At 38.0% G+C, this 20,673-nt stretch overlaps 1 protein-coding gene across 4 annotated transcripts in view; it reads left to right on the forward strand.

The window, feature by feature from the left end:
* TTBK2 (tau tubulin kinase 2) overlaps positions 1 to 20,673 on the forward strand; it is a 145,141-nt gene that overhangs the window by 76,337 nt on the left and 48,131 nt on the right. For all 4 annotated transcript variants that reach the window (XM_033435663.2, XM_004273940.3, XM_033435665.2 and 1 more), the window contains 4 exons: positions 195 to 299; positions 10,644 to 10,709; positions 14,867 to 14,959; positions 16,065 to 16,190. In XM_033435663.2, coding sequence (XP_033291554.1) covers positions 195 to 299; positions 10,644 to 10,709; positions 14,867 to 14,959; positions 16,065 to 16,190 — 390 coding nt within the window. The remainder of the gene's footprint in view (positions 1 to 194; positions 300 to 10,643; positions 10,710 to 14,866; positions 14,960 to 16,064; positions 16,191 to 20,673) is intronic.

The following is a 20,673-nucleotide window of genomic DNA, read 5'->3' on the forward strand; positions in this document are numbered from 1 at the left end:
CCTGATTCTAGGCATTAATAGAACCCACAGCAAAATTATGTATTAATATCCAGTAAACATCATTGACTAGAATAGTATATTTGGGACATGTGTATTATATAGAGTTTAAATAGAAGAATTAAAATAGAGGAAGGATAAGGTATAAGGGCTAAGTATAATAATAATATGTATATTTTCCTTCTTTATTTTTCTAGTCAAACTTTGCCATGGGTCGCTTTCCTAGTACATGTAGGAAATGTTACATGCTTGATTTTGGCTTGGCTCGACAATTTACCAATTCCTGTGGTGACGTCAGACCAGTAAGATTTTTCATGTTATTATTAAATATTTGAGAATTAACTTATTATTTATAGTGTCACGCTTTTTAAAGAAATGCTAATTGTGTATCAGAATGGATGTCATCCAAGAAGTATCATATAGATTTTATGATTACTTTATAGGTGGTGTTAATTAATTTTATTATTGAGAGTTGTGGCTTTTAAAAACATGTACATTAGATGCAGATTTAGAGTGGTCTTATGAGAACACACATTACCACTTTAGCATCAAGGGTCTTTTTTGCAGTCTGAGTCTCTGTACATCCTGTACTTCTATTTCAGTTACCGTATTTTTCATACCCAGAATTTCCATTTGGTTCTTTTTAAAAATTTCTCTTTAGTGATATTCTCTATTTGATATGGCATTGTAATTACACTTTCCTTACTTCTTTAAGTAAGGGAAAGCTTTCCTTTATTTCTTTGAACATATTTATAATGCCTACTTTGAAATCTTCTCCTGTTATATGCAACAGGAGAAGAATGTAGTCATTCTTATAGTCAGTTTCTGTTGCCTACTTTTTTTTTTTACATGTATGGGTCACACTTTCCTGTTTCTTTGCATGTCTTATATTTTTTTGTTGTTGGAAACTGGACATTTTAGATAATATATTATAGCAATTCTGGGTACTGGTCCTCCCTTCCAGGGCTTGTTAGTGTTATTTGCTTATTTATATGTTTAGTGACTGACTAGATTATTTTATCCTTCTCCCCCATCCCAGCACATAGTGTTAAGTCTCTCTCTCTTTTTTTTAAAAATAAATTTATTTATTTATTTGGCTGTGTTGGGTCTTCATTTCTGTGCGAGGGCTTTCTCTAGTTGCGGCGAGCAGGGGCCACTCTTCATCGCGGTGCACGAGCCTCTCACTGTCGCGGCCTCTCTTGTTGCGGAGCACAGGCTCCAGACGCACAGGCTCAGTAGCTGTGGCTCACGGGCCCAGTTGCTCCGCGGCACGTGGGATCCTCCCAGACCAGGCCTCGAACCCACATCCCCCGCATTGGCAGGCAGACTCTCAATCACTGCGCCACCAGGGAAGCCCTGTTAAGTCTCTCTTGTTGCCCCTCAGGGAGGTGCAGCTTTAGGTCTGCCCATCGTCACCCTGGAATGACAGTGGTACTGGTAGGGCTCTCCTCCACACTTTTTCTGACCACATCCAGTTATTAAACCTGCTGATTGCTGGCTGATTGCTCTGTTGCTTAAAACAGTGCCCCAAGACGTACATTCCTTGACAGACTAATCCAATCAAATTGTGGCTCCTAAAATGGAATAGTTTGGGGGTTTTTTGGCTGCTGCTGCAGGGTTAGTTCCTTGACCAGGAATTGAACCTGGGCCCTCAGCAGTGAGACCACAGAGTCCTAACCACTGGACTGGCAGGGAATTCCCTTCTGAGGTTATAGTTTGATGTTTGTTCTGACCCCAGACGGGCTCCCCCACCTGTCTTATTCCCCTGGTTCTCACCTGGCCAGCCTGTGGTCTAGGCTGTATCCTCAGATCCACAAATCCTCCCAATTCTCTGTACTATAACCTCCACTATTAATGAGAGGGTCTTAAGTTTAATTAACTTCACTGTTGCAAATGAAATAAGTTCCTTTGGGAAGAGATTGGGAGATAAACTTTTTTATGGCATTCTTCTGTCTGCAGACAAAATCTCTGACCGAGGGCTCTGGAGTTGGGGGTGAGGACTATGGCAGACTTCTCTCTGAGTGACATCCTCTCTTGGGAGCAGGGCCCTCTGGTTGAGATCGGGACAGTAGCCTGAGGTCTCTTGGCTTGACTCTCCTGGCATGGAACCACTGCTTCATGAGCCAGGTGAAGGGCTTTTGGGGCCCCAGTATTTTCAGCACATCATGCCCAAGGTAGAGCCTTCATTCCGTTAGTGGAAGCTGGGTGCAAGAAAGGGGCTTCCACCTCTGTACCACGCTTGCCCATGACAGCCTCGTCAGCAACAGGCAGCTGGGAGAAGATGAGAAATGCTGAAGTCCTGCTCCTACACGAAGAAAGCCCTCTGGCTCGGAACTGGGGAAGGAAGGAGCCCTGTGTTCTCGGCTGCAGCATCCTGGAGTGGAGCCACCCCTGCTGATCTGGAAGAGAGGAAGGAGGGGGAGCGGTTTTGGTTCAAATACCATAGACTCTAGCTTTTCTTACTGACTTTTCATGAATATGAAATAGCTGTTTCATCATTTGTTGTTTGCTTGAAGGACCATTTCCAGAGGCTATGGTTATTTTTTTAAAATGTTTTTACCAGTTTTACTGGGGAGCAGGTCGTTAGAGCTCCTCATATTGTCATACTGGCAGTTGATCTCCCCCTACAGTTCTTTAATGTCTACTTTTTTTTTTAATTTATTTTTTAATTGAAGTATAGTTGATACAATGGTTGTGTTATAATGTCTACTTTTATACTTTTTGTTTCAACTTGGTACTGACTGTGATTTTCATTTCTAGCAGATTAGTTGCACAGAAGTTGAAACACTGGTTTTGAATGAGCTAATAACTATATAATAACAGACTGTATACAATAAATGTAAATAATATTTAAAATATAGGCACATGAAAATTTAAGCACCTAGAAATTATAAGACAATCTTTTTGGTTCCAGTGAAGGTTTTGCATTAATAGATAGCAAGGCAGGTGATGAATTTGGGTCCAGTGCAGCTTATTAGACTTGAATATATTTCTGGAGTCTCATTTCTATTCCAAGTATCTTTTTTTTTTTAGTTTTTAGAATATTATGAGGTTATTATTTATTCACTTATAAAACCCTTATTAAATGAGCACAGATTATGTGTGAGGCATGGGTCTAGGTGCTGGGACTGCAGCAGTGAACAGCAGACCAAAATGAGGTTCTTATGGAGGTTATATTTTAGTGGTGAAGACAGATAATATACAAATAAATACATAATTTTAGATTGTGATAAATTCTACAAAAAAAAAACAGCAGAAAGCAGGGTATTGACATAGAGAGTGATGGGCAGTGAGGCTAGGAGACTATTTTAGAGGTATTAGTTAGAAAAGACTTCTCTAAGGAGGTATTTAGTTGAGAGTTGAAGTATGAGAACAGGCTGTGTGATTTTCTGGAAAGAGAGTGCTCCAGGCAAAGGGAGCAGCAAGTGCAGAGACTGAGGCAGAGTAAGTTTGGTTTATTCAAGGAAAAGTGGGGAGGCCACTGTGGCTGTAGCATGGTATAGCATAGTGTGGTGGGTAAGTGGAGAGAGACGAGTTTAGGAGGTTGGTAGGCCCCAGAATGTGAATGATTTTGCCAAGAGATGGATTTTATTCTAAGTGTGATAGGAAGCAGGGTTGTTGCATAATATGTTACATGCTCTGTCAATAAGCTAACTATAGAGTTATATACAGAAGTAGGTTATATTTAAAACTTAGCCACATGAGAATTTAAGTGCCTTGAAATTGTGGAAGACTATCTTCAGTTCTATCAATGTTCTTGTATTAATTGGTATTTGGGCAGGTAAAGAAATTAGTTTCTATGTAGTGTATTGGATTTGAATATATTTCTGGAATCCCACTTCTATTCTGAACAGCAGTTTTTCAATTCTTAGGACTTTTTTTTTTTTTTTATCACTCTGTGAAGAAGAGACTATTGAGAGCAAGAGTAGAATCAGAAAGACAAGTTAAAAGGCTAATGCCATGGTCCAGTGGTCATTGCTGGTGGCTGGGACTTAGGGCATTAGGGTGGTACAATGAACATGTGGAAAATGCTTATATTTAGGATATGTTTTAAAGACGTATTTAACAGGACTTCCTTCTGGATTTGATACTGAAATGTGAAGGGAAAAGAAGAGTCAAGAATGACTTCTAAGTTTTTGTCCTGAAACCATGATAGAGATGAAGGCTGAAGTGTGGGAAAACGGAAGTTTTATGAGGGAAAAACGGAAGTTCTCTTTTTTTTTTTTAAAGCTCAGGTTTTTTTTTTTTTAATTTTTTAAATTTTTGGCTGCATTGGGTCTTCATTGCTGCGCACGGGCTTTCTCTAATTGCGGTAAGCGCAGGCCACACTTCGTTGCGGTACACGGGCTTCTCATTGCGGTGGCTTTTCTTGTGGCGGAGCACAGGCTCTAGGCACGTGGGCTTCAGTAGTTGTGGCTCGAGGGCCCTAGAGTGCAGGCTCAGTAGTTGTGGCGCATGGCCTTAGTTGCTCTGCAGCATGTGGGATCCTTCCAGACCAGGGATCGAACTCGTGTCCCCTGCAATGACAGGTGGATTCTTAACCACTGCACCACCAGGGAAGTCCCCGGAAGTTCTATTTTCTAAAAGTTAAGTTTAAAATGCCTCTTAGATTCTAGATGGAAATAATAAGAAGTTGACTTGATATAGTAATCTGTAGCTCAAAGGAGATTATCAGGGATGGAGATAATATAAATTTAAGAATCATTTGCTCCCAGTGTTTAAAAATAAATGGTAATTTAAAAAAATGGAACTAGGTTAGATCAGCTAGGGAAAAGGTATAGCTAGAAAAGAGGAGAGGTCTGAGTCTGAGCCGTTGAGACACTTTAGCAACTCTATAATGGATAGAAAAGAACTATGAATTAGCAAAGAACAGTGGGGAGGAGGATTGGCCAGTGAGGTAGGAGGAAAATCAGGAGAGTGTGGTATCTTGAGAGCCAAGGGAAGAAAATGCTTCAAATATATGGGGTGCTACTGATGCTACTGATAGGTCAAGGAAGGTAGGAGAACTGAGAACTGATCATCTGGATTTGGCAAGGTGGAAGTGACTGGTGACTTCTATAAAAGTGGTTCTGTAGAGCAATGAAAACTTAATTGGAGTAGGTTAAAGAAAGTGTTGGGGAGAGGATGTGGAGAAAGGGAATATAAGTAAAACAAGGAAGTAGTTGTAAGGAAAGTAAAATCCTTTCCTCCTTCCCTAGTTTATTTTTTTTTAACGTCAGCTATTGTAGCATGCTCGTGTTCTAATATTAGTAGTGCTCCAGGAGACATGAAAAAAATTGATGATGTAGGACAGAGCAGGAACAATCATAGGAGCCAAGTTCTTGCAAGCTGTTAGGGGAAGGAATCCTGGCACAATGGTGAGGGTAGCCCATTATTAGAGCAAGAACACTTCTTCCACTGTAACTGAGAAAAGGTAGAATAAATGGACACAGATACAGGTAGGCATTTAGATTTGGTGGTGGAAGTTGAAGTTCTCTCATGGCTTTTATTTTCTCAGTGAAGAAAGAGACAAGGCCTTTTGCTGAGAGTGCAAAATGGTGTTGGAGGTTGAGGAGAGAAGAGCACGTGTGAAATAGTTATCATGGAAGGGGAGAGAGCAAACTGACTGGGAAAATATAATAGATTGCTGGGCTGTGCTGAAAGCTCATTTGAGTATGATGGTAATTTAAGGTAAGATTGTCAGTACAATCCTTTTTCTCCATATACTTTTAACTGCTTGTTTACAGGTACAGTTTCGTCTATGAATTGAGTTTAACCGGGGTTGGGGTCAGGTTAGCACTATGGAAGAAAGAGGGAATATCATTGTGGTCGAATGTAGCCCAGGCTGTGTAAGGAGTTAACTTTCCCTTTATTTATGTGTTAATAACTAGTTCCTTTTAGAGTTTTTATGCCAGTAGGATTTCATAATTTTCTTTAAAACTCTTAAATCTCAAGTAAAATTACTTTCTTACTTTTTGGATCATAATTATGATTGAAATCATTTTCTTATATTGTTCCACTAATATAAGATCAAAAGTTGCTTGGGTAGATTTCTTTTATATAGTACAATTTTGTTTATTTATTGCTTTTAAGAAACTTGAATTGAGTTGCTTGGATTCTCTAGGTATGCCATCATGTTATCTGCAAAAACCAATATTTCCTTTTTTTTTTTTTGCCTTGCTATATGTATTCTAGAAGAGTGTAAAAAACATATATAAAAATTTTAAGGAAGAATGTCAAAACATCCATGGCCTCCATCTAGGTTAAGAAATAGTTCATTACCACCTTAGAAGTGTTCTGTGGGTCGATCACTTCCTGATCACATCCCTTTTCCTTCTTCGAGCTCCTTCAATGGAGCTTACCGCGAAGATGGAAGTGTCTGTATGTGTACTGTCTTATATGGTAGCCACTGGCTACATGTGGCTATTGAGCACTTGAATTGTGGCCAGAGCAAGTGAGGAACTGAATTTTAAATTTCATTTAGTTTTAAGTTGCTATTGTAGTGGCCATTGCAGCCATAACCTACATTCTATATTTTGCATTAACCAGTCCCTTACTTTGCTTTCTTCTTTCTTCTATAGGCCCGAGGGTACTTGTTTTGGAGTATGGAGCAGATTCAGGGAGCTGTTGTAAAATAGTACAGTTATCATGTACCCTTCACCTAGCTTCCCCCGATGATGACATCTTACATAATCATAATACGTTGTCAAAACTAAGAAACTGTTATTGGTATACTATTATTAACTCAAGTACAAACCTGAGTCAGATTTCACTATTTTTTACATACACTTTTCCTTTCAGGGGAGGGGTGGGTATATGAAATTTTATCACACATGTAGATTCATATAACCAACAGCCCAATCAGGATATAAAACTATTACATCACCACAGAGAAACTCCCTCAAAACATAAATGTGTATTTATTTTTCCAAACTTATGATATAGGATTGTCAGTCAGAATGCATTACAAAGGGAATGATGGATCCTATCTGTTACACTAGCGATACTAGCAAGTTGTTTATGTGGTTGGTTTTGAGAGCCTCTACTGTTTTTTGTTCGTTTTTTATGAATTTATTTATTAACTTATTTTTGGCTGTGTTGGGTCTTTGTTGTTGCGTGCGGGCTTTCTCTAGTTGCGGTGAGTGGGGGCTACTCTTTGTTGCGGTGCGCGGGCTTCTCATTGTGGTGGTTTCTCTTGTTGCGGAGCACGGGCTCTAGGCGTGGAGGCGTCAGTAGTTGTGGCACGTGGGAGAGCCTCTACTGTCTGTAACCTTTAAGATGTATTAGTTGTATCAAATAGGGATGTGAGATAAAAAGGACTTGTGGGCTTCCCTGGTGGCGCAGTGGTTGAGAGTCCGCCTGCCAATGCAGGGGACACGGGTTCGTGCCCAGGTCTGGGAAGATCCCACATGCTGCGGAGCAGCTGGGCCTGTGAGCCATGGCCGCTGAGCCTGCGCGTCCGGAGCCTGTGCTCCGCAATGGGAGAGGCCACAACAGTGAGAGGCCTGCGTACTGCAAAAAAAAAAAAAAAAAAAAAAAAGGAGTAGTGTGTGTCTCTGTATATATATTTGCAGTACTTTGGTCCATACAGTTTTGGAGTTGAACTTCTCTTTACTTAGTGATTTGAATCTGCATGTTCATGTTTTCCCTCCCGGTTTAGAGGATGCCTCAGTTTCTTTAGCCCTTGAGCTGGCATCTTACATTGGCCCTTTGTGTCTAAGCTCTTGGAATGCCATGTTTTCTCTTGCTGCTTCCTTCTTAACCATTCAGCTGAAACTTCCAGTGCCTAGGGCTATAGTGTCCTACTTAAGAAAAAATTTTAAATGTTACCATTCCAGAATTTCATCTATTTTCTTATTTCCATTGAGGGTTTTATTACATAGTTCTTTATTACATAGTTATTATAAAATATTGGCTCTATTCCCTGCACTATATGATACTTCCTTTTAGCTTATTTATTTTATATATAGTAATTTGTATCTCTTAATCACCTACCCCTGTCTTACCCCCTCCCCATTTTTCTCCCCAGTGGTAACCACAGTTTATTCTCTTTGTCTGTAAGTCTGTTTCAGTTTTTTTTTTTTTTTTTTGCGGTACGCGGGCCTCTCACTGTTGTGGCCTCTCCCGTCGCGGAGCACAGGCTCCGGACGCGCAAGCTCAGAGGCCATGGCTCACGGGCCTAGCCGCTCCACAGCATGTAGGATCTTCCTGGACTGGGGCACGAACCCGTGTCCCCTGCATCGGCAGGTGGACTCTCAACCACTGTGCCACCAGGGAAGCCCCCTGTTTCAGTTTTTTTATATTCATTTGTTTGTTTCATTTTTTTAGATTCCACATATAAGTGATAACATACAGTATTTGTCGTTCTCTATATGATTTATTTCACTAAGCATAATACCCTTCAGGTTCATCATGTTGTTGCAAGTGGTAAAATTTTATTCTTTTTAAGGCTGAGTAATATTCCAGTGTGTGTGTGTGTGTGTGTGTGTGTGTGTGTGTGTGTGACATCTTCCTTATCTATTCATAAGTTGATGGACACTTAGAGTGCTTCTATATCTTGGCTATTGTAAATAATGCTGCTATGAACATTGAGGTGCATGTATCTTTTTGAATTAGTGTTTTCATTTTCTTTGGATATATACCCAGGAGTGGAATTTCTAGATCATATTGTCTATGAGCTATTTTTAGTTTTTTTTGGGATCTCCAGACTATTTTTCATAGTGGCTGCATCAATTTACATTCCCACTAACAGTGTATGAGGGTTCCCTTTCTTCCCTGTCCTCACCAACATTTATTATATGTGTTCTTTTTGATGATAGCCATTCTAACAGGTGTGGTTTTGATTTGGATTTCCCTGATGATTAGCAGTGTTGAGTGTCTTTTCATGTGCTTCTTGGCCATCTATATGTCTTCTCTGGAAAAATATCTATTCAGGTTTTCTGCCTATTTTTTAATCGGGGTTTTTTTTTTGATACTGAGTTGAATGAGCTGTTTATATATTTTGGATATTAACCCCTATTGGTCATATCATCTGTGAATATTTTCTCCCATTCAGTAGGTTGTCTTTTCATTTTTTCAGTGGTTTCCTTTGCTGTGCAAAAGCTTTTAAGTTTAATTAGGTCCAATTTGTTTACTTTTGCTTTTGTTTCCTTTGCCTGACAGATGTAAGAAATTGCTACGATATATGTCAGTGTCTGCTTATGTTTTCTTCTAAGTAATTTATGATTTCTGGTCTTATATTTAAGTCTTTAATCCATATTGAGTTTATTTTTATATATGGTGTGAGACAATGTTCTAATTTCATTCTTTTACATGTAGCTGTCCAGTTTTCCCAGACCACTTATTGAAGAGACTATCTTTTCTCCATTTATATTCTTGCCTCCTTTGTCATAGATTAATTGACTGTAATTGTGTGGGTTTATTTCTGGGCTCTCTATACTGTTCGATTGATCTATGTGTCTATTTTTTGTGCCAGTACCATGCTGTTTTGATTACTGTAGCTTTGTAGTATAGTCTTAAGTCAGGGAATGAGATACCTTCAGCTTTGTTCTTTTTTCTCAAGATTGCTTTGGCTTCTAGGTATTTATTTTAATAAAACATGCTCTTAGGTTACTAACCACTCTCACTTTTTATTTTCTTTTTCTTTAAAGATGTTTTTAAACATAAGTTTTGGAAATATATTCATGTGGTACAAAAATGAAAGAATTAAAAATTCATCAAAAGTAAACACTTCTGCATTTTGAAAACACACTTAAGCAAATGAAAAGTCAAATCACAGACTGGAATAAAATATTTGCAAAACACACATCTTACAGAGGACTTTATATCCAGAATCTATAAGCAATTCTCAAAACTCAATAATAAAAAAACAAACCTATAAAAATAAGCAAAAGATTTGGATAGGCATTTCTTTAAAGAATAGATACTACAGATGGCAAATAAGTACATGAACAAATTCTGAACATCTTTAGTTATTGGCGAAATGCAAATTAAAACCACAGTGAGATACCATTACACAGTAATTAGAATAGTTAAACCTAAAACACTAGACAATTCTAAGTTCTAAGGAGGGACAGAAATCAGAGGTTGCCAGCCAGAAACTGGGAGTCAAGGGGATTGACTATAAAGGGCATTAAGGGAACTCTTGGGGTAATAGTACCCAATAATTTAAGTTTATGAATATGTGAATTACATGTGCAGGGAGAGGTACAAGTTGCCACCATCTTTGAATTGAGTTTGAATGATATAGCCAAGACACAAAGATGTTGGCATCTTATTTTACTTAGACCGCATGGTCTTAATATACTTATTTGTAACCAGAGCCTGAATATTAATGTATATACTATGATGCTTGTTATGAAAGCTTTTATGTTTTCTAATGTACAGAGTTTATTTGTCATAAATCCTACTTTATTTTAAAATGGTAGGAAAAAATGGGATTCATCGATAACTAAAATGGGACTCATTGATAACTAATATGCTTTAAACATATGATTTAGAGATATTCTCTCTAATTTTTATAATTTCACAATTATTAAAAGTGTTAGAAATTTAAGTAGTGTTTTCTTCACAGTAATACACGTTTCTCCCTTCTACTTCATGGGCTTAAGTGTGCTGAATCTTATGCTATTTAAAGCTCAGTTACTATTCTTTGCTTGGTTTTGTAGCCTCGAGCTGTGGCAGGCTTTCGAGGGACAGTTCGTTACGCATCAATCAATGCTCATCGGAACAGGGTAGGTATCTGAACTAGAGTCATGGCTGTATAAGCATGCTGATGCTTGAATCAGATTGACTTCTTTACATTAGAGTACAGAGGTATGGAAAGTGCTTGGGAGCAGAAGGAAAGGTGTTAGAAATACTAATGCATGGTATGATGCATAGTGGATAGATAATAGATGTGTGCAGCTGCATAGAAAATAAAATTTAATTTGGCAGAAAATATAATGGCTAATTATATATATGTCTATGGAGAATCTTGTGTCCTTAATTAGATATAAGTATTAAATTTACTATAGAATTTTGAAGAAAGAAAATATCTGTGTTCTATTTCAAGAAGTTATTTGGGAATTCATACTATCAATACCTAATGAAGGAGGTCATTTTATCTGTAATATACATCTAATCTGTGATATTCCCCTCTCCATCAAACTTGTTTTCATGAAGATCTAAAATATAACAACTTAAAATTTTTTTTTCATCTTAGTACATTATACCTCTCCTCTTGGGTTAAATTAAAAAAATTTCTCTCTCTCTTTTTTTAACTTTGATCCTTTTGTTTTGCTCTAAATTTTTTTTTCCTCATCCTGAACCTTAGTTATGAATAGGAAAGGTGGGTACTTTATGGATTCTCAACTGTTGAACTTGTTTGGACAGAGTTGAGAAATATAACAAGTGATTCCTTGATTAAATAAATAGAAATCTTTTCTTGGTCTTTTGTTACCTTATTCTTGTTCTGTGAAGCCAAAACTGCTTTAATAAAAACTTGACCAGGACTTCCCTGGTGGCGCAGTGGTTAAGAATCCTACTGCCAATGCAGGGGTCATGGGTTTGAGCCCTGGTCTGGGAAGATCCCACATGCCGCGGAGCAACTAAGCCTGTGTGCCACAACTACTGAGCCTGCGCTCTAGAGCCCGCGAGCCACAACTACTGAGCCCATGCGCCACAACTACTGAAACCCACGTGCCTAGAGCCTGTGCTCTGCAACAGGAGAAGCCACTGCAGTGAGAAGCCTGCACACCTAAACGAAGAGTAGCCGCCGCTCACCGCAACTAGAGAAAGCCCACACACAGCAACGAAGACCCAACGCAGCCAAAAATAAATAAATTTAAAAAATAATAATAACTTGACCAATGCTAAATGTAATAGGAAGAGAATGCTGTAGTTTTATATGCTATGCTTTAGTTAATTTGGTTTCTTAGGATGTGATTATAAATTGAAAATAGGAAAAGTATTTTTATCAGTGTGTAGCACTCTGCTGAGCATTTTAACTCATTTGGTTTGATTCAGTGTTGTTTTATTTTATGGTATTTAGTTAATTATTCTACCTTGAAAAGAGGTACGCATCCTCCAGATAGATTCTTGCGAAAGTTTAGAAGTACTATGCTTTCTAATTAATTCTATTAAAGAATATGTCCACATTGGAATCTTTGGAATAGGACATTCTTTTTGAGATAAGCATAAACATTTTCAGAGATCATAATAGCTATATAAACATTTTCAAAATAGCTGCTAGAAAGAGATTTTATATATATATATATATATATATATATTTTTTTTTAGTTTGAAGAGTAGAGATTTCTTCTAAAAGCCTTTCCAGCATAGAGTGCTCTATCAGTTGCTCTGTTAACCTGCTTATTATTCTTGGTAGAGAAATTTGATAGTGTATAGCAGTGGTTCTTGCCCTTCATTTCTGCTCCCAGCACACCTGAGGAGTAGAATGCTTTACACAGTAACACAGCTTCACAACAGTGATTGTCAGTGTATGTGGTGACACAGGAGTGCAGCTAGTGGAACCTTGAGAGTGTCTTGTCTAATTTAAAAAGAATTCCCAGGTAATTCTAAAATATACTTCTTTCTTCCATACTCTGCGACCATGATTGGATAATTTCTAAACTTAATACACTGCATTTCTATTTTTTGGGTACCTAAATCTTAAACTTTTTTTTTTTTAAGTAAAATCAAGTTTATTTAGAGAATCTTAAACTTTTAATGTAAATAATTCCCAAACAATACAAGGACTTTTCAAAATACTTGATGAACTCTGTTTACTTCATCTCATTGTTTTCCTTCATTTTAATCCTTTGTTAATATTTGTTTTATGTCAGTACTTTGAAGAAATTATTTTACTTTCTTCTGGTTCTATGGTTGCTACTGAGATCTTTGTTCATGTATTATTGTTACTTTGTATTTAATTTGTCCTTTTTTACTTGACTACTTTTGATATCTTCTCTGTCTTTGGTGTCCTGCATGTGCCTTGGTGTGGATTTCTTTATATTTACTTTGTTTTGAGATTTGTTTTGCTTCCTGAACATTCACATCTTTCACCTATTCTGGAAGATTCTCAGACATTGCTTGTTTAAATGTTGCCTCTTTTCCTTTCTCTCTGTACCTTTATTTTCATATCTCCAAATTGATGCATATTAAACTTTCTTGTTACGTCTTCCATGCCTTTTAAGTTCACTCTCAGGTTTTCTCTTTTGGTCTCTTTTTTGCATTCTAGATAATTTCTTCAGATCTGTCTTCCAGTTCATTAATTCTTTTTTTCTGGTGTGCTTGATCAGCTTTTAACCTTGACAATTGAGTGTGGGTTTTTGTTGTTGGTGGTGGTGGTGGTGGTGTATTGGCCATGCCACGCAGCTTGTGGGATCTCAGTTCCCCGACGGGGGATTGAACCCAGGCCCTTGGCAGTGAAAGCACCTAACCTCTGGACTGCCAGGGAATTCCCTAGCCATTCAGTTTCTAATTACATATTTGTGCTTTTTATTTCTAAATGTTCTTTTTAGTCCTTTTATAAATCTAATTGGTCTTTTTATTTGGGGGGAGAGAATATGCTTCCTTTCTTGTGACTTTGATTCTATTTTTTAAACATTTTAAATATCTTATTTCATATTCTATATCTTATAATTCCATTCTGAAATTCTTGGATATCTAATTCTGCTCTTTATAGTTTTTCTTGCCGTTAGTTTATGGTAGCTTGCTTTCTAATATATTTTATAATTTCAAGTAATGAACTTATATTTGGTGGGGCTTTATCTCTAGGAATTCAATGAGGTCTGAATTTAAGGGTATCTTGAGAGGATTTTCATTTGTATCTGTCATTACTGTAGGACAGGATCACCCAGAAAACACTTAATTTCTGGGCCTGGTTTCCTGGACCACACAAACAATATAAATTTAAACCCCAGATCTGAGTGAGGGGTAGTCCTATGGTAACAGATTCTCAGGGCAAATTTTTTTTAACCACTCACTTTATCTGCACTAAAGATAGTCCTTTGAGGGTCCTAGCTATATGTTGAGGGTAGAGGTGGGGAAGTTACAAATCCTGTCCCCTTCATGATTGATAAAACCCATGTTGGTAAACCTATGACAAATGCCCCCAAAATAGCCAAAGCCAGAGCTTCAGTATTAGGTTGCTTCTCATGTTTCCAGCTTTCTTTTAATTTTGGCTCTTAAGATTTCCTTTGCTTTTTTTTTTTTTTTTTAATTATTGTAGTAAGAAACACATAACAGGGCTTCCCTGGTGGCGCAGTCATTGAGAGTCCGCCTGCTGATGCAGGGGACACAGGTTCGTGCCCCAGTCCGGGAAGATCCCACGTGCCGCGGAGCGGCTGGGCCCGTGAGCCACGGCTGCTGGGCCTGCACGTCCCGAGCCTGTGCTCCACAACGGGAGAGGCCACAACAGTGAGAGGCCCGCGTACCGCAAAAAAAAACCAAAAACCAAACACCCACATAACATTAAATTTACCACCTTAACCATTTTTAGGTATACAATTCAGTAGTGTTAAGTATATTCATATTATTGTGCACAGATTTCTAGAACTTTTTCATTTTGCAACACTGAAACTCTGCACCCACTAAACACTAATTCCCCTTTCCCCTTTCCTCAAAGCCCTTGGCAACCACCTTCCTTTACTAATTAGTGAACTCATTTATTAATTAATGGGCTCTTAATTATTTCCAGCATTTCTGGGTTTTGGGATATTCTTTGTATCAAAAGTTTTTCAGTATATCTGTTGTGTCATGTAGATTGCTGTATAGCTATACAGGTACATAGATATACCTACCAGATAGTTTTATAGGAAATGAAACACAATAGTTAGGCCTTAGACAATGTAATGTACTCACAAGGAGTGGTAATGTAATGTGACTGAATTCTCTTTTGCTTATGAAGGAAATGGGAAGACATGATGACCTTTGGTCCTTATTCTACATGTTGGTGGAATTTGTGGTTGGTCAGCTGCCTTGGAGAAAAATAAAGGACAAGGTAATTTTGGAAATGGAAATGTTAGGACTTCCCTGGTGGTTCAGTGGTTAAGACTCCATGCTCCCGGGGCTTCCCTGGTGGCGCAGTGGTTGAGAGTCCGCCTGCCGATGCAGGGGACGTGGGTTCGTGCCCCGGTCCGGGAAGATCCCACATGCCGCAGAGCGGCTAGGCCTGTGAGCCGTGGCCACTGAGCCTGCGCGTCCGGAGCCTGTGCTCCGCAACGGGAGAGGCCACAACAGTGAGAGGCCTGCATACCGCAGAAAAAAAAAAAAAAACAAAGAGACTCCATGCTCCCAATTCAGGGGGCCCGGGTTCGATCCCTGGTCAGGGAACTAGATCCCACATGCCACAGCTAAGAGCCTGCATGCTGCAACTAAAGATCCCGCATGCCACAACTGAGACCCGGCACAGCCAAATAAATAAATATTAAAAAAAAATAAAGCCTTTAAAAAAGAAATGGAAATGTTAGTTTTGGTAGGGGAAGGAGTAAAAATTTCTGGGTAGGCGTTTTTGTTGAGATTATACTTATGCATAAGAATTAAAAGTTACAAACATTTTCACTGTATCCCAATATGTATATTTTTCTTTCTATGTGCTGATATTAGAGATGTAATTAATGTTATGACTTTTTTAATGTACATGGAGAATAGATACAAATTTAAGTACAATTGTCATTTCTGATTTGACTTCTAGCCCTCCCTCTTAGGTTTTATTTTTACTAGTTCTCTTTTTTCTTTTTTATAAGTCAATTAGGCTTTTAGTTTTTAATTGTCACATATTGTTCAATTTGAAAACTATAAATGCATGTGTTGATAAAGAAAAGTAGACCAGATTTAAGGTCGGCTCTTTCTTTTGGGGAGCTATGTGTTCACTGATGCAGAACTGTGTTACGCCTTTGGTTCTGCACTACAGTGCCCTCCCCCTGCTGCCTTAAAGCAGTGTGCATTAGGCTGTTAGCTATTAGTAAGAGCTCAGTTCTTGCTTTATGCTTAATTACCCACTGTCTCATTCTGTAGTACATACCCTTGAGACTGTTACTGAGAGGCTCTTAATGTGTAGCTGCCAAGAGAAATTGACTTCGGTTCCTTTTCTCTTTACTTCCCAGGAACAAGTGGGCTCTATTAAGGAGAGATATGACCACAGGCTTATGTTGAAACATCTCCCTCCAGAATTCAGCATCTTTCTGGACCACATCTCCTCTTTGGATTATTTTACAAAACCAGACTACCAGGTAATCATCTTTGTGAGTTCTGTGGGTTAATTCTCTCTCATTTAGTCTTTCTTCACTCATTGTACTGTTGAGGGTGCTATAAATGAGTATGGGAAGTCCCTAGAATAATACTATTTTAATACATCCTGAGAAATGTGGTTAAATTGACTGATAATGACAGGGTCCACGTCCGCACGTGAGCGCACGTGTGTGTGTTTCCTCTCTTCTGAACGAACATACTTCATTAGAGTTTTAGGTTTGTTCATCATGTAACATTTTAACTGTTCCTGCTGTGGTTCTTCTGGTGTATAGAATTGCTGATAGTTCAAATTATGAAAATCCTATAGCTAATTTATTGACCAGAAGGAAATGTCCAGCTAGGTAATGTGTCTGTCGAGGGCTTGAGGGCTGCATATTGTATGTTAATATGCTATGGGACAGCAGTCAGTGAAGATTACTGGCTCCGTTTTGTCTGTGGTGAGTGAAACATTTCCTCAGAGCATCAGTTAATAAGGCCTTACAAGGGTGACTAGGATTACCACAAATTGCATCCCTAACCCCAACCAGCTAGATTTCAGAAGATTCTGTTGCTCTCAGGGGGAACTTGGTCAGAGCTTAATGCGAGATAATCACTACCACTGAAAATATAAATGCAAAGCACACATTGATTAATAATAATAATAATAATAAAATATATATTAGTGTATCATTTTTATCTACAAAGGACAACATATATGCTTTACTGCCTGTTAATGAAAGATTCATATTCTAAAGTGTTGTCAGTGTCAAAAGACTAAAAGATTGTCTACAGCACAGTGAACTTTTTTGCATATAATAACTAGTTCTTTGTGAAAATGTAGCTTTTTTTTTTTTTTTTTTTTTTTTTTTTTTGCTGTACGCGGGCCTCTCACTATTGTGGCCTCTCCCGTTGCGGAGAACAGGCTCCGGACGCGCAGGCTCAGCGGCCATGGCTCATAGGCCCAGCCGCTCCGCGGCATGTGGGATCCTCCCAAACCGGGGCACGAACCTGTGTCCCCTGCATCGGCAGGCGGACTCTCAACCACTGCGCCACCAGGGAAGCCCAAAATGTAGCTTTTGTATAATATATACAGAAGATAAAGCAGAGAGGCAACATACAGCCTTGGGTCCTTAGAGACCTTAAGTAGGTGAGCCTGTGTTATTCTTTTCTATATGGCTATTTGAGTTATAAACTGTATAGGCTAACAAATGGAGGAAATACATTGTATATGAGTCACTTTGGAATATGTTCTCATTTATATTTTATATGGGTTTTCTAAAATGCAGGAGTTCATGTTACTTGCAATAAAATAATGAAATTTTACTTGTAAGCCTAGATTCAGGAGGAGCTAGGAATTGTTACAACTTTCTCATCTTGGGTGCTAATAATTTTTTGGTTGACAAAGTTTGCATGTGAATATTAAAGTTTACATAGCAAAAAAAATTTTAATTACATTCTCTGCTTAGTTATGCCTACAATCTAAAGAAGACTAATGTTCACCAGCTAAAGTTTGAAACTTAGACCTATAATTAATTTAATTTAAATTAACAAGTATTGTTCTCAGGTTTTTCAGTTGAACATTCTCTAAGGGGAATCTCTGTGTTTCTGTCACCTGATAACAAAACAAAATATAGTAATTTCCCTATTTTAGGAAGAGAGAGAGCAGGCATAACATTTTCATTGTTTCACAGATTCTATAAATAATCTGCTTCTTTTTTGCTCTCTGATTTTCCTTAAGCAGCGAGTGGGAGCAGAGGACAGGTAGATGGGAGAATGATAATTGGGAAAAAGATGTTGGCGTAAGTGACGAGTGTATTCTGATGACTAGTATCAATGTGATGTCAGGTTCCAAAAAGATCTGACCTTTGCAGTTTCTGTCTCTTGCTTTCCTCACAATGCTCTGCTGCAGTCTTCATTTTGAGAAAAATTACTCTACGTTGTTTGTTTTAATTTTTATTTTATTTATTTATGTGGTTGCACCGGGTCTTAGTTGCGGCATGAGGGCTCCTTAGTTGCGGCATGTGAACTCTTAGTTGTAGCATTCATGTGGGATCTAGTTCCCTGACCAGGGATCAAACCTGGACCCTCTGCATTGGGAGCACAGTCTTAACCACTGCGCCACCAGGGAAGTCCCCTCTACTTTGAATCTGAATGTTCTTGTGAACTGATGGTTAATTTTACAGTTTGGAATTCTGAATATGACTTTAATTACTGTTCTTTTAGAATTTTAAATTCTTTATGGAACAACCAGTGTAGTTAACAACAGCAACAAACCTCCTCCAACAGCAAGCATACCAGTACTTAGTGTGACTGCTTCCCTAGTGTTAGCAAAGGTCAAATAACAGTGTGTCTCCAACTTTATATATTCTGAGACAAGACCAAAGTAAATATATTTTATAACCAAAGTGTTAAATGATGCTGTTTTCCAAAGCCACTTTCACTGTGAATGTCTGTGTTTGTGAATCCTTAAACATCATAGTTTCTTGCCAGAGAACATTATCTTAACAAGTTGCATATGGCCAGCACATTACCAGTAACCTGCTAGTGCTCACTCTGAAAGCATGTGCAGACCTAGAGAGGAGAGCTGTTTGCTCTCTACCGGGAATCTTTTATGCATGTCTCAGGTTGAATAAAGGCTGACACTTGCTTTTGGAAAGCTTTATGGTGTTTTGGGAAATTACATCCAAGTTTATACTTAGTATTTATGTATGTCTGTCTTACCTACTGGCTTTTAAATCCTGGGGGTACAGACATGTCTTATTTTGTTTTTTTTATTCCATACTACCCTGGCACTGTGCCTGGCACCTAAATTTTCAACAAATGTTAGGAAGATTGAATTGCATCTTACTTTGCCTAATAATCTCCTACTCAGGAAATATAAGAAAAATCAGCTCTCATGAGTGCATAAATTCTGTTTTCTCTCTGTTAAACTAAAGGTGAAGATGTTAGAATTATAGTCAAGATTAAAGCAGATATCTTATTATGAATACAGTCAGCCCTCAATATCTGCAGGGGATTGGTTCCAGGACCCCTGGGGACCATGGGTTCTCAAGTCCCTTATATAAAATGACATAATATTTGTATATAACTTAGGCACATTCTTTCGCATTCTTTAAGTAATCTCTACATTACTTATAATACCTAATATAGTGTAAATGCTATGTAAATAGTTGCTGGTAAGTTTTGCTTTTTGGAACTTCCTGGATTTTTTAATATTTTTGACCTAGTTGGTTGAATTCTCAGATATAGAACCTGTGGATTGTTTTTGTTATTAAATTTTGAAAGAGTATATCAACTATAAGAGACGAGTGCTGGGCCATGAATCTTCTCTGGTGATAAAATTGTATAGAACTATACACACACAAGTACATGTAAAACTGGTGAAATTTGATAAACTGTCTGGGTTGTAGCAATGTCATTTTCCTGTTTTTGACATTGTACTCTAGTTATTTAAGATGTTACTGTTGAGGCAAACTGGGTAAAGGAGACTTCTTTGCACTATTTTTACAATTTCCTATGAATCTATAATTATTTCAAATTAAAAGTTAAAAAAAGTGCTGGGTCAACATTTTCAGAAATGTAGATAGTGATTAAAACATTCGATCTTATTGTTGCCACCTTATAATTTAAATAAATCCTCTTAAAGTGTTTTGAGAAAGGGAGATATTTCTGAGGGGTGCCTAGGAAAATCTTATCAACCTTGAATTCCACCACAGGACTCCTCCTGTAGGTGACACTGTTACTAGTTAATGGGAAATTAAGATAGCAGCATGAGATTAGATAAAGAAGAACCCTTGGTACCTTTACACATTATTATCACAGTAATGATACACAGCGTTGTCACAATAACACCTGGGTAGTAGTATTATCCCTCTCTTACAAAAACTTAATTTAGACATGTTGCCTGGGAAAACTAGTGGTGCTAGAGGTGGTATCTGAACCCATTTCTGACTCATTCAAAAAGGCCCAAGCTCTTTCTAGTTTACCAACATGCTTCCTTAGAGAGGTGGCCACAAACACAGCAGGCACTGTTAAGTAAATACTAACATGAGTGGCTAATAAAATTTCAGGGAAAGAACTAAAAAGTTACATGAAAAATTATCAGAAATTATTGTCAGTAACTAATAGGATCACATGATCCTGACATAAGAACAAAAAAAGGTATCTTTATTAGAGTGTCAGATTATGTTAAGCATCATTTAGCAAATTGAGAAGACTAATGAAACCCATAAATATACACACCATTGGTGAGCCTGAAACTAAAATGTGTATATCAGCCAGTTCACACACTGACACAGCATTGCTAAAATCAGAGGATATGAGTGAGGAAATCCAAAGCCAACTAAATGTCATTAATCTTGTTAATATACTTTCCAGGTTTAGGAATGGGACTATTTATACAGAGATTACATCAAAATTTAGCAGGCTTGCCTCTTGCTTTGGGGGACTTAGAGCCGTTTTAGGATCCCCTGACTCTAATAATGA

This window comes from Orcinus orca, chromosome 2 (assembly GCF_937001465.1).
Source record: "Orcinus orca chromosome 2, mOrcOrc1.1, whole genome shotgun sequence".
In the NCBI taxonomy this organism is placed as follows: domain Eukaryota; kingdom Metazoa; phylum Chordata; class Mammalia; order Artiodactyla; family Delphinidae; genus Orcinus; species Orcinus orca.